Source organism: Onychomys torridus, chromosome 11, assembly GCF_903995425.1.
Source record: "Onychomys torridus chromosome 11, mOncTor1.1, whole genome shotgun sequence".
In the NCBI taxonomy this organism is placed as follows: domain Eukaryota; kingdom Metazoa; phylum Chordata; class Mammalia; order Rodentia; family Cricetidae; genus Onychomys; species Onychomys torridus.
The window spans coordinates 43929498-43943647 of NC_050453.1; the positions used below are offsets into that span (position 1 = coordinate 43929498).

Here is a 14150-nt window from a genome sequence, read left to right on the forward strand (position 1 = left end):
TGAGATGTGTCTGTTACTGAGCTGTGAACTTGCCTTTTCAGCTATGGTAGCTGACCAGAGGACTCTCAGGCCTCATAGCTCAGCTCCCCAGTACTGAGGTAACAGGCACATGCAGCCACTTGTACCTCTTTAAATAGCTGCTGGGATTTGAACTCAGGTCCTCATGCTGTCATGGCTAGTGCTCTTCCACATGGCGTTATCTCCCTTAGACCTCCATTTCCTAATTCTTAATCAAAGGCATATGTGAACGTTTATCTAAAGTATTTTTAACCGTTTTTTTTTTTTTTTAAACACTCTAGTCTTCAATTTTTTCCAAAGGAATGTGTGCAACCTAACAAAAATCTTTTTCACAACGTGTAAAGTCAATTTTGAATATAAGAATTTTTAAAATGCCAATATTCTGAGGATGTTTATGTTGTAAAGTAAGTGAGATGGCTAGAGCTTTCCTTATATTTATAAAATATGCTTTTGTTAATAGTAAGGTCACCTGTTTGCCAGAATAATATCTCCAGATGTGGTGGTGTCCATGCATACAGTTGTAAACCAACTTCCAGCATAAAACATTCATGAGGATTTTTTAGTAGTTGGTTCAGGTTTGAGCCAAGTAGATCCTGTTGTCGAACTGTAGTCTATCAGCATGTATCTCAATGATAGACTCAAGATGTGGTATTAATTTGTTTGGTTTAGTTATCTTGTGTTTTGTTATTTTATTTTATTTTATCAGATGCTTTTCTAGATATGCTACATTTCCTTCTAAAAGAGAATAATTGAAATTTATGGTCTGCAACTTGAACCTGTACATGTATATTTCCTCAAATTTAATATTGAGCATTTTGTCTACTATTTGGCATATTAGTCATTCAATTTATGGTGCATATTTGGCACTAGATCATTTATAAGCATACATAGACATATGTAACTATATACTTATATGTGCCTTTTTGATATTTTTGTATCAGTTTCCAAAATTCCTTTAAACATAGCTGTATACATAACAGAGATGTCAGCCAACGTGCAGTATCAAAGCACTAACCATAATGATAATGTTAGTTTCATCTGTTGCACTTCCTCGTGTTATTTTGCCTCTATTGGTAATCATACTAGTTCTAGTGTATTTTCATTTCCATCACCAACACTAGTATGTTAACACTCTATAATTTATTTGTTTGGGTTTTGTAGGTGGAGGACACAGGAAGATATACCTGTCTGGCATCCAGTCCTGCAGGGGATGACGATAAAGAATATTTAGTGAGAGTACATGGTAAATTTTGTGATTTATGTCTAATCCACACACAAACCTAGTTAGAAACTATATTAGAGAAGATCAGGCTATTTCACAGCACATCATAGGTCTATAAATTGAGAAATATGTATTTTATAAATTTTATTGTTAATAACTTATCTGCTCTTTGGGATGTAGTTCAGTGATATTTTCTGTTATTTATCTTGATTTTACACAAACAATTCACATTTGTTTATTTAAAAATAAAAGAATATGAATTACAATAGGGAGGAGAATAAAAATAATCTTTAGTCTTACCACACAAGAATACAGTGTTTTTCATGTGAACATTTTATTGCAAAAATGTGATCAAATCTAGGCTTAATAGCATACACCTGTCATCTCAGCTTCTAGAGACATTGAGTGGAAAGATTGCTTAAGCCTAGAGTTTGCAACTGGCTGGGGAAACACGGAAAGATTCTAAATATCAAAAAAGAAAGTGATAGCAGAGAACAAAGAATTTAATTTGCATTATGTCTCACTTAATGGTCTGATGAACATTCTTATGTTAGTAAATATATTTTATAGCATCACTTTTAGGATTGCGTGTTGCCCTATATCTGACTCCCTGTTGGCGGATATTTAGGCAGTTTCTGCCTTTTTATGTATACTTGGAAATTTTCTGTAATACACTAATTTGTTTACCCATGCATGCATGTGCACATACACACTTTTAAGGATTTTGGAAATCACTGCCTTATTACTTTCAAGAAAGTTTATATTAACTAGACCCTCTTGAGTATTACTTTTATATATAAATTTAAATCATCCTTCATGGGGAGGATTGTTTGAAAACTAAACAGATATTTAATTTTCAGAGCCTAAATGTCTAGGCATTCAGGTTATCTGGAATTGAAGTGTTCCTGGTATCCCTACTCAAAACTTAGACATACCTAAGTAAATCCAAAGTATAATTTACTAAGAAATATATCTGTGTAAATCAATAAAAATGGATGCATTTCTTTGTATTGTCATGGACAGTTCCTCATTTGGTCTTTTTGTTTGTTTGTTTGTTTGTTTGTTTGTTTGTTGTTTTTTGTTTTTCGAGACAGGGTTTCTCTGTGTAGCTTTGTGCCTTTCCTAGAACTCACTTTGGAGACCAGATTGGCCTCGAACTCACAGAGATCCTCCTGCCTCTGCCTCCCAAGTGCTGGTATTAAAGGCGTGTGCCTCCACCACCCAGCCTGATTTGGCCATTTCTAATACTCGGGGGAAAGCATTGCCCAGTGTAGATGTTGACTGAAGGACGCCTATGTCGGTCCATTTTCTTATCACATGTCAAATGGTGGTAATAATGTGGTTATCTCATTATCCATGTCATTGTTGGAAAGATTGCATTATTTAATTGATTAAATTAATTAATTTAATTAAAATAGTTTATTATTTAATTGATAAAAGTGCTAAATAATAAAGATTCAGTTTGTTAATTATCTGCACCATAAATTGAATGAGTAACAATTGAAGTTCCTGCCTTTTATCACATAGGAAACCTAACTGTTGTTGGACACTGATAGATCATTTACATCCAGTTTATCAAATGCACTTGATATTGTGTTCCCATGCTTAGTGCCTCCTAATATTGCTGGAATGGATGAGTCCCAGGACTTCACTGTGTTAAGGAACAGACAGGTGACATTGGAATGCAAATCGGATGCAGTACCTCCGCCTGTGGTCATGTGGCTCAGAAATGGGGAGCGGTTACAGGTACCTTCTGCTTGACTCCACAGATTCATTTTTGAAAGGCAAAACAGTTGAGGGGCCTTTGCTAAGTAGTCAACCTCCAATCACTTCCACTTAATAGTCTCAATCACACAGGCAGGCACAGGGGCCCTCAGGCAACTGTCTTCCCATTCTAGTCTTTGCTCAGTAGTTGATTTGGCTGAAAACACAGAATTTTCAGCTCTTGGTTTAACTAAGCGGCTAGAAACCATCAAGGGCTCAGAAGAACTGGTCTACCGTCTCTGCAGGATGGAGCTGTTACTGAATTTCCCTGGTTAGAATTCAGGCTCAGGAGTGGCTGACACATCTATAATACCCCCACCTCAGGTCTCTGGGACCAGAATCCTAAGGAGCAGTCAAAGATTCCCTACAGCTCCCTACACTTAGGTAGGTGATGCCTACCACCAACAGAGCATCAGCTCAGGATTCTCACCAGCCATTTGCAGCCAAAAGAAAGCTGGCTTTGAAGGCTTTGTTTATCCTATTCTGGTAGTTACTGGTTTCCAGAAGAAGTCATAACTGAGAGAACTCAGAAAGGCTTGATTTGAATCATCCAACCTGCCTTGCTTGTTTAATGGAATTGGAGGCACTATACCCTTGATTTACCCCAAGTCACTGAAACCGTGAAAGGGACTTTAGTTGTTACATGAACAAAACTTGTCAGATGACAAGTCTGTGTCTCATTCTTGTTCATTTTGTTACTATAAAATATTGCTTGTGTTTGGAGAGTGCTTGCTATTCTCTCAAGAGACCTGAGTTCAGCTCCTAAGACCTATGCTGGGTGCCTCACGACCACCTGTAACTCAAGCTCCAGAAATCCAGTAACCCCTCCAGGCCTCCATAGGCACCCTCACACACATGCACATAGTGCGTATACCCCCTTATACATGCAAACACATGCGCACACACACACACACACACACACACACACACACACACACACACACAAAGCTTTAAATGAAATAATGTTTTATTTTATTTTACTGCCATTTTGATGATAGATTTTATTTTCTGAATTCAGGCAACACCTCGGGTAAGAATCCTGTCTGGAGGGAGATACTTGCAAATTAATAATGCAGATCTAGGAGACACCGCCAATTATACCTGTGTGGCCAGCAACATCGCAGGAAAGACTACAAGAGAATTTATCCTCACTGTAAATGGTAAGGAAAATCACTGTTTCACAATTTGATTATTTCACCAACAGTACTAGAAGAGATAATAATGTTTTTCTGGAGCTTATTAAATGAATCCTTGGTCATGTTATTTACTTGGAAAGAGCACCTTGTGGAACTGATATTAGATCTGTATTGCAAATTAATTCAGCTTCAAAATGTAGATCTAGAGGTATAATACAACATCATAGAGGGATACACCACACACACACACACACACACACACACACACACACACACACACACACCACACATGCATACAGGCACACACAGAATGATTAGCAGATCCAGATGGTCGGCACCATCCAGCTGAGAGGAAACCATCACACTACATCTGTGTCTAACAAATGGCCCATTATTTAGTTTGCCTTTATTGATGGTGGCTTGATAGCATACTGTACTATGCACAGTGTGATAGTTTCCTTAAACACTGCCATACTACTGTAATTTTCTTAAATATGCATATCTTGGTGCCAAAACTTGCCAATATTCAGGAAGATATGTAGATTTCCCTCCATAACAATCCCTTTGGATTTTAACACAAGAAATTTTACAATGTACTGGATGACCCACACAACTAATATCTCTAATACTAAAATTAAAGTTCAGGCTGTGTATTCCCACATGAACTCTATGATTAATAAAATGCCTGTTCTGGGACTCGTATGATTAACCACAGATGTGCTTTTCATTAAAACAGCCCACTTTCTGTTCTTTATTTAAAGTGAAGCTGTTCCAGCATTAACATTCTTTGACCATTATTTGGCTAAAGAGAAATAAGAAATATCAACTTTAATTTGCATCAGACCGAAGCTGAATTTTACTCACGCCTCTCTCACAGGGATTTAAATCAGGGATTTAAATTCTCACCGTTTATTCTTTATTTTCAAATGCAGGATGTCTTGAGTAAGACTTCAAGAGTTAGACTTTAATTCTATTTATTCTAACCTAGATTAGTGTAGACAAAGCTAATCACTTCACTTAAAGTTCTCCTTACATCTCCAGATCCTTAGTGAAGGCTGAGTTATTTATTTTAACTAGATTTCTGTTTGTTTCTTGTTCAGTTCCTCCAAGCATCAGTGGTGGTCCCCAGAGTCTTGTCACTCTCTTAAATAAATCAATTGTACTGGAATGCTTTGCTGAAGGTGTGCCAACCCCAAGGATAACATGGAGAAAGGATGGGACTGTGCTAGCTGGGAGCCATGCAAGGTAACAGTTCAAAAAGGGAAGAAAAATGCTGTCGTGAGAAATTGAAATATGAATCTTCACATATTTTTCTAATGCATTATTTTGATCTTATTGTGTTTAGAATTAATATTTTCATCCTAAGATGAGAATCAAAATTTAGTATTTTACAAGCATAATTCTTATGATTATAATCCATCAAGAACACAATCCTGCTGCTACACACCTTCACACTGCATCCTAACCCTCCTCCAAGGGCACTATAAATATGTGTCACCTGAAACAGAAAAAGACTCACAGTAGATTTTACCAAGTCTTTAATGCTTATCTGAGTCACAGTGTAAATCATTGAAAAGAATTGATTAAGAAGGACGTATCTTTAATCTTTCTCCTAGATACACCATCTTAGAAAACGGATTCCTTCAAATTCAGTCAGCACATGTCACAGATACTGGACGGTATTTGTGTATGGCGACCAATGTGGCTGGAACAGACCGGAGACGGATAGATTTACAAGTCCATGGTAAATACGCATTTACAAAATCATCCAGGCTTTGGGTCAAATGTTTTTGTTTTGTTTATTTGTTTATTGTAACTGAAACTAGGTCAGCTCATGAGGACCTGGACCTTAAAGGCTAATTAAGCATATTCCACTGCATTGTGAACAAAACAAGACCCATGCTGTTTCTTTGGTGTGGATTATATCACCATTGTGCAGTTTGTGACACTGCTGTGACTTAGTCATATGGCAAGTCACTAATGACAAATTTCAGGTCATCAGAAATACTTTGCCATGTTCTGGGTATGCTTCCCTCTTATTGGTTTTTTTATTATTATTTTCTTTAGTTCCTCCATCTATAGCTCTGGGTCCTGCCAATGTAACAGTAACAGTGAATGTCCAAACTACTCTGGCTTGTGAAGCTACTGGGATACCAAAACCATCAATCCACTGGAGAAAAAATGGGCATCTTCTTAATGTGGATCAAAATCAAAATTCATACAGGTAAGATTAATTCATTTACTTTAAATAGTTTTTTTTTTTTTCATTTTCATCTGGCACACTTGTATATAGTTATTGGTACTATATATTTCAGTACATTTGTATGATGCATAATGATTAGATTAGGATATGGCATATCTATTTGTCACCCCATACATGAATACTTCTCTATCAGTGAAATTATCAAGGCCACTCCACATAGTTAAAAGGGGGGGTTATTTTGTGGGGTAACTTACAAATGAAGGGATAGGTAGGTTGTAGGGTCTGGCAAAGGTATGATGTAGCCCGGTGATGTTCTTTGGAGAACTCTGCTTGGTCTACCTCCAGCGTCCAAGGTCTGGGCATCAAGAGATCCCTCTCATTTGGATCCTGGGTCTTCAGTGTCCTCTCTCAGCACCCCGCCGCCTTGTAGGCGTGACCATTACCGAAGCCTCAATGGGAGTTGGAACTCCCAGGCCAAGGCTGGGATGGCTACCCACTACACTTCTCTGTGCTGAGAACATTAAAAGCCATTTTGAAATGCTTGGATAATTAGCATCAGACACATTCCTCTGAGCACTGCACTCCTGTACCAATTTCATCCTGTCCCCCTGCATCACATCCTTCTGTTAGCCCAGCTCTTTTGTTTGCCTTTTTTTTTTTCCCCCTGAGACAAGGTTTCTCTGTGTAGCCTTGGCTGTCCTAGAACTAGCTGTGTAGGTAGAACAGGCTGCCCCTGAACTCTAATGCACAGAGGTCTACCTGGCTCTGCCTCCCAAGTGCTGGGATTAAAGGCGTGCGCCACCACCGCCACCACCACCACCACCACCACCGCCGCCGCCTGCCCTCAACTTTTTATCTTCAACACATAATGAGAACAAACAGAACCTTTTCTGTGTCTGGCTACTTTGAGTTAGCGTAATGCAGTAAAGATAATTCCATTGAAAAATCTAACCTAACACTTAGAAACATTTTAATAATAACCAACATTTTAACCCCATCAATAGGGGTAATAAATATATAAAGAATGAAGAATTAGCCAGTTGGTAGAATATTTTTCCCTTAATATGGAATTGGATTTCTAACCTATCTTTTTTTTTTTTTTTTTAAATAAAAGGTGCAACTCTTCTGTACACAAGCCCTGTTGTTGGTGAGGCCTGTAGACATGTTTATCCTAGCTTGTTTATTTATTACTCTCTACAATTTTAGAATGGCAATGGCTATAAACACCTTTTGCATAAAAGACAAACTGTTCTGTGAAAGTCAATCCAAGCTTTAGTTGTAAAATGAAAAGCAAATTGAATGCCATGACATATAATGTAGATGTTTGGCTGCTTGGGTAGGTGGTAGCAAAGAGCATTTTCTCCAATTCTTATACTCTTCAAACTTTCCTGCCCGAGCTTACAATATGGCAGTGTACGTTTATTAAGGACTAGACTTTAAGTCACTGAGAATTTCTGACGGTTTAAGGCAGCAACATCCCTTACCTCATTCAGCTAACAGTTATCCTGTCAAGGGATCTGCCAGAGTATTAACACCAGGTGCTCTCACAGTGATACTTCGACAAAAGGTAATTGTGATTGACAAGGATAGAGGACACAAAGAGTAATTCCACTGAAAGTCTGTCAGATCTGTCTTTCTCATCCTTTTAGCTTTTGACATTGGACTCGTGGTTTAAAAGTCTACCTTGTGTGGGAATTGCGTAGGAAGCATGAAAAAGACACTTCCTTTAAACCAAACACACTTCCTTTTTATTTTTCCATTCTCAAGTGTGCATGTATACACATATATACATATATTTACATATATATGGGTACGTGGGGTGGGGGGAGGTTCCAGGTGTGCAGACAGAAGCCTGAGCTGATGTCAGGAATTCTCCTCAGTAAATAAGATTATTCACTGTCTCAGGATCTCTCAATCAAACACATTTACCTATAGCCATGTTTGCTAGCCAGCTTACTCCGGGATCCTCATCTATCCTTGCTATACAGCTTATTCTGGGATCCCTGTCTCTGCCTTCCAAGTCTGGAATTACAGGTGAGCCACTGTGTCCACTTGGAAATTTATGTGGATTACTGTGGATCTGACCTCTAGTCCTCACATCTGTGAAGCAAGTGATTTAACCACTGAGCCACACCAAACTACTGCTGTTCCAGTATTGCACAGTTTGAAGAAAAGTGATACTTGAACTTAAACATACATTAAGTCTAATGTGTGTGAATTATTCTAAGCCCCCCAAACATTGATTTTTATTTTTTATTACAAATTAAGGAATGATTACCAAAAAATTCATGAAGATACATATATTACACATGTTAAATATATGCATTACATATATGCTATGTGCATATACCTCTTGTATATACATATACATGTATATATAGCATATATGTATATGTACACACACACACACACACACACACACACACACACACACACACACACACACGGTACATCTCCAAAGTAGCATGACATATGAAGAGGTGTGTAAAGCAGGGAAGAGAGTGAAAGAATGGACTTCTACTCACTTACATATGTGATATAAGTAACCAAATATCTACCAGCAAAGTTACCAATAGATTTTTAAGATGCTTTATGTGAAGCATTTCAGATGGAGCCAGGGATACATTCTATGCTATTGAACAGTGGCTGTCAGTAGATTTTGACCACTAGTAGAAGTACTGTGATTATGATACATGTATTCAGAAAATGCAAGATTTGGTGTTCAGGTAATTCTTCCAGGCAGCTGTTTTTCACTCACATCAAGTTTAGACCCTTTACCACATAAAGTTAAGTTTTGACATGCAAAATTTGCATCAGGCAAATGATGATCATTTAACATGAAGGAGGTGCTCTTTCCCTCAGCTAATCTTGATACCTCACTATACAGTCTGCAGAACACATGGACACTGATGTATGGAACCTCATGTCTGGAATCTCTCTTCTAGGCTCCTTTCTTCAGGGTCCCTTGTAATTATTTCCCCCTCCGTGGATGACACTGCCAGTTATGAATGCACTGTGACAAGTGATGCTGGAGAGGACAAGAGAACCGTGGACCTCACTGTCCAAGGTAGAACTGGCCGGAAAGTAGATTGAATGACAGATCCTGCTGTCTTCTCACCAGACAGCCTTTTTATACCTACCTGACACCCTCTCTCTGAGCATGGGGAAGAATCGGGGCAGAATGGCTTCGGGAATGTGTAAGCGATGGAATGGAGATGTGGGGTTTTCTCCTCTTGCTGTTTAGTTCCTCCTGCCATAGCTGACGAGCCTGCGGATGTCCTGGTAACCAGAGAGGCCCCGGCAGTCATGACCTGCACTGCTTCCGGACTTCCGGTTCCCTCCATTCACTGGACTAAAAATGGCATCAGACTGCTTCCCAGAGGAGACGGCTATCGGATTCTGTCCTCAGGTAACAAAGCACATTCTGTGTGTGAGTTCACCCTCACTGATTGGAGTAGTTAGCAATGGGCAGCCTTGCCTAGCCTTTTGTTACAACATAGTGAAAATTGAAAAGAAAAAAAGAAGTCTTTATTCCTCAAAAGCAATTATGGTAAGAAGGGGGAGTAGTTTTTGTTTGTTTGTTTGTTTGTGTGTTTTGGTTTTTTAAAGAGCCTAGAAACAAAATATAACATGTAATATTTAAAACTGATCTAATAAACATGGTCCTGTGTACACTAGACTACAGACTTGGCAAATTCTCTCCTTACCTGAGAATCACATTTATTCCACTGACCAATTAAAATGTTTATTTAAAAACTATGCCGGGCAGTGGTGGCGCACACCTTTAATCCCAGCACTCGGGAGGCAGAGACAGGCGGATCTCTGTGAGTTCGAGGCCAGCCTGGTCTACAGAGCTAGTTCCAGGAAAGGCACAAAGGTACACAGAGAAACCCTGTCTCAAAAAACAAACAAACAAACAAACAAAAAAACCAAAAACCAAAAAACCACCATGTAGTGCTGAAGACAGAATTGTACTATCTTGAGACTATATGACTAAAATGAACTTTTTGTTTTAAGGTTCATATAACTTAGCAAAAAAGTTTGGGTGCTAAATACTATAATTTACTTTTTGACAGTTATGATAGCCATTCTTTGTACAGTTTATAGTAGTGAGGGAAAGATGATTTAACTAAATGAAAATATAGGGGCTTTTCACTGAAAATAGATCTTGTCCTGGGCAGGTATACCAGAGACAGATTGACTATCAACTCACCCTGAGATTTCAGGAGTGTGTGTATATTGTCCTAAGAGAATTTATATGTTTCTTTAGTATTGGGAAATAATAGGACATTAACTCTCAGCATATCGCTTTGGTTTTAAGGCAGAATATTTTAAGGCTATCTCAGGTAGATAAGTAGACTGGTTAGAAATTTATCATAAAACAGAAGAAAGAGGTCTGAGGGATGGAGGAGGGAAGAGGGGGAATCTGTGGATAGTATGTGAAGTGAGTAGAAAATTTCTTAATAAAAAAAATAAAACAGAAGGTGGCTACACCAGTGTAATCACAAAGTTCTGTGCTAGAAAATAGTATAGACAGCCTTGGTGCAGGGGGAGGTGCTTGGAGCTGCCTCAACTGAATGTACAGGCTCTGCTGACTCCCCGTGGGAGGCCTTGCCTTGGAGGAGGTGGGAAAGGGAGGTGGGTTATGGAGGAAGTCTGGAAGTGGGAGGAGGGAGGAGAGGGGGATCTGTGGTTGGTATGTAAAATGAATAGACAATTTCTTAATAATAAGAGAGAGAGAGAGAGAGAGAGGAAGGAAGGAAGGAAGGAAGGAAGAAAGGAAGGAAGGAAGGAAGGAAGACAGACAGACAGAAAGAAAGAAAGAAAGAAAGAAAGAAAGAAAGAAAGAAAGAAAGACAGACAGACAGACAGAAAGACAGAAAGAAAGACAACAAGAAAACAGTGTAGAATTTTTTGGTACAGTTGCCATGAAGTTGGCAGCTCCATCCAGGGCCTCTGCCCAAGACCCGTGACATCCCATCTACACACAAGCTAGAAAAGAAAGCTATTCAGATGCCCATCCACTGGTGAACGGATACACAAACGTCCTATTGTCCACAAACAGGAAATCTGTTTGGGTATAAAAAGGGATACGATATTGCACTTGCTAAAATGAATGGATCTCAAAGACATGCCTACAGTGAAATTAGTCAGTAACAAAGCAAAAAACCAGAGTGTGTGATTCTACCTTGATGAAGCGCTTAGAAAAGGCACATCTGTAGAAGCAGCTGGTAAGTGGATGTGGCCCAGAGCTGAGTTTGGAAGCTGGGTGTGACCACAAACAGACACTAGTCTTTTGGAAAGGTTTCTAAAATTAGGTTGCTGTTATCATTAATTAACTCTGCAAATATCGAAAAAGAAAACTCTAATTAAATGGTATACTTGATGGCCTTTGTGACAAGTAAAGTGTGCATCAATAAAGCTATGACTTCAAAAGAAACATGAGACACAACTTAGTGAATTTGGAAAATAAAGATACACTCTATATTAAATTATTTTTGTGGGAGACAGAGGCAGGAAGACAGTAAGCACCATGCCAGCTTGGGTTACATACGAGGTTTCAGGATAGTCTGGACTGTGAAGCAAATTTGTTTTGTGAACCCTGTCACAAAAACAAACAGGAAAAAAAATAAACACTCTTTTTCCTATTAGGAGCAATTGAGATATTTGCTACTCAGATAAACCATGCAGGAAGATACACTTGTCTTGCTAGAAATGCAGCTGGCTCAGCACATCGGCATGTAACCCTTCATGTCCAAGGTAGGGAAAGTTGTTTGTTCACTAAAATCTTGCTGGATAGGTGGAGTTATTCACTAGCATGTGCAAAGGCTGGGGCTTGCACTAAGCACCATGCACTAACAGTTTGTTGATCTTGGAAGTAGAGATAACTATTTATTTGTGATTTTATTGTCACGTTTATTTTTAAAAGGTGGTATTATATCATAGTAATGTCTTAGGAATATGTAAAGATATTGTTCAATAGATGAAAACTACACATGGTTGACAAACCACACAGAACAACCTACAAATGTGTTTCTTCCCTGGTTTTTGTGATCTCTTTCAACAATGGTTTTTCCATCAGTTCTTTTTACTACAGCTGCTATATAGCAAGATCGAAAGAATGTAAGAAGGCCAATCATAGCTTTCCTCTTGTACAATCAACTTCCTGGTGTTTGCCGACTGCAGATTTAGCACATTGGTGCTCTTCACTATAGCAGGCCATTCTGCTTTATAATAAGCAGTGCTCTTCTTTTTGTTGGTTGTCTTTTGCAGACCCTCCTGTCATTCAGCCCCAGCCAAGTGTACTGGATGTCATTCTAAACAACCCCATCTTACTTCCATGTGAAGCAACCGGAATACCCAGTCCATTCATTACTTGGCAAAAAGAAGGCATCAATGTCATTGCCTCAGGTACCTACCACGATTTCAATGTAGATTACTGCAGCATATGTAGTGCTTTGTAATTCAGAAACCTGTATGACTTTTTATAAAGTGAAAATAAAATTTCTTTTCACTCTGCTTTTGACTATGGTGTAGGCAAAAGCCATGCTGTTCTTCCTAGTGGCAGCTTACAGATCTCCAGAGCTGTTCGAGAGGATGCTGGCACTTACATGTGTGTGGCTCAGAACCCTGCTGGTACAGCCTTGGGCAAAATCAAGCTGAATGTACAAGGTACTTGAGTGATTCATCCTCATTGTCCTCAAAGATGTGTGTAATGATATCTACCAATATATTGTTCATCTGTAATCATTATGCTAGCCCCTCCCACAGCTACCTTTACTCTTAGATTGTAGTGTCTTACCTTTTCCCCTAGAACCTTCCTATAGATTGTGTAACAAGTTCTTTTCATGCCGTATGAGAAAACTTGGACCTCCATCCTATTTTTAAACATCTATGAAACTCTACTTGAGACAATCACCACTTCCTTATGGCTCCACTTTCTGTGACTCTAGTTACTCATAGTTAAACATGGTTTTTAAATATGGAATGGAATATCCTAGAAAGAAATAGCCTGTAAGTTTTCAATTATTTGGAAGAGTGCAATGAAATATTACCTTCAATGTGAAATATAAGTCTAACTAGCATATTCTTGTTTCACAAACCGAGTCTCTTCGCCCAGCATCGGATCACCTGTCAAGGAGTTAGCACTTGTGATTAGGCACCGTTTTTTTACTTCAAGGCAGCCTTAACTACAAAAGTTGCAATATTGACCATTCACATATGCCACCCAACTGAACGGTATTTCCTGTGAGTGAAAAATGCTAAAGAACAGTGTGACATTTCAAGAAAGAATGGACGATAAAACACCACAGCCAGGCAGTGTATCAATTGTCCTACTTTGTCTTGGGCCATTATTAACCTCTTACTGCACCCAAGTTATAAGTTAAATATATATATTATAAGCATATATGTATAGGGAAAACATAGTGTGTATGGAATTCTGTAGTATCATATTTCAGACATTCACTGAGGGTCTTGCAATATATCTACTAAGAAAGTGGAACAAATGTGTTTGTTCTTGTTCATGGTAGCATATTCAGTAAGATTGTTTTTAGGTTTATTTCATTTGTGTGTGTGTGTGTGTGTGTGTGTGTGTGTGTGTGTGTGTGTGTGTCTGTCTGTCTGTCTGTCTGTTTGTATGTCTGTGGGTATGTGCACATGAGTTCTGAGATGACCATAGAAGGCAGAAAAGGATGTCAGATCCTTTGGAGCTGGAGTTACAGACACTTGTGAGCAGTTCAGTGTAGGTGCTGGGAACTGACTTCTGGTCCTCTGCAAGAGCAGCAAATGTCCTTAACCACCAAGG

At 38.7% G+C, this 14150-nt stretch overlaps 1 protein-coding gene across 1 annotated transcript in view; it reads left to right on the plus strand.

Moving 5' to 3' along the window:
• Positions 1 to 14150, plus strand: part of Hmcn1 (hemicentin 1) — a 439960-nt gene that overhangs the window by 364045 nt on the left and 61765 nt on the right. The window contains exons 70-80 of the mRNA XM_036202400.1: positions 1180 to 1261; positions 2850 to 2986; positions 4023 to 4164; positions 5241 to 5385; positions 5757 to 5884; positions 6208 to 6364; positions 9289 to 9410; positions 9588 to 9752; positions 11996 to 12103; positions 12617 to 12754; positions 12881 to 13015. Of these exons, the coding sequence (XP_036058293.1) occupies positions 1180 to 1261; positions 2850 to 2986; positions 4023 to 4164; positions 5241 to 5385; positions 5757 to 5884; positions 6208 to 6364; positions 9289 to 9410; positions 9588 to 9752; positions 11996 to 12103; positions 12617 to 12754; positions 12881 to 13015 (1459 nt within the window). The remainder of the gene's footprint in view (positions 1 to 1179; positions 1262 to 2849; positions 2987 to 4022; positions 4165 to 5240; positions 5386 to 5756; positions 5885 to 6207; positions 6365 to 9288; positions 9411 to 9587; positions 9753 to 11995; positions 12104 to 12616; positions 12755 to 12880; positions 13016 to 14150) is intronic.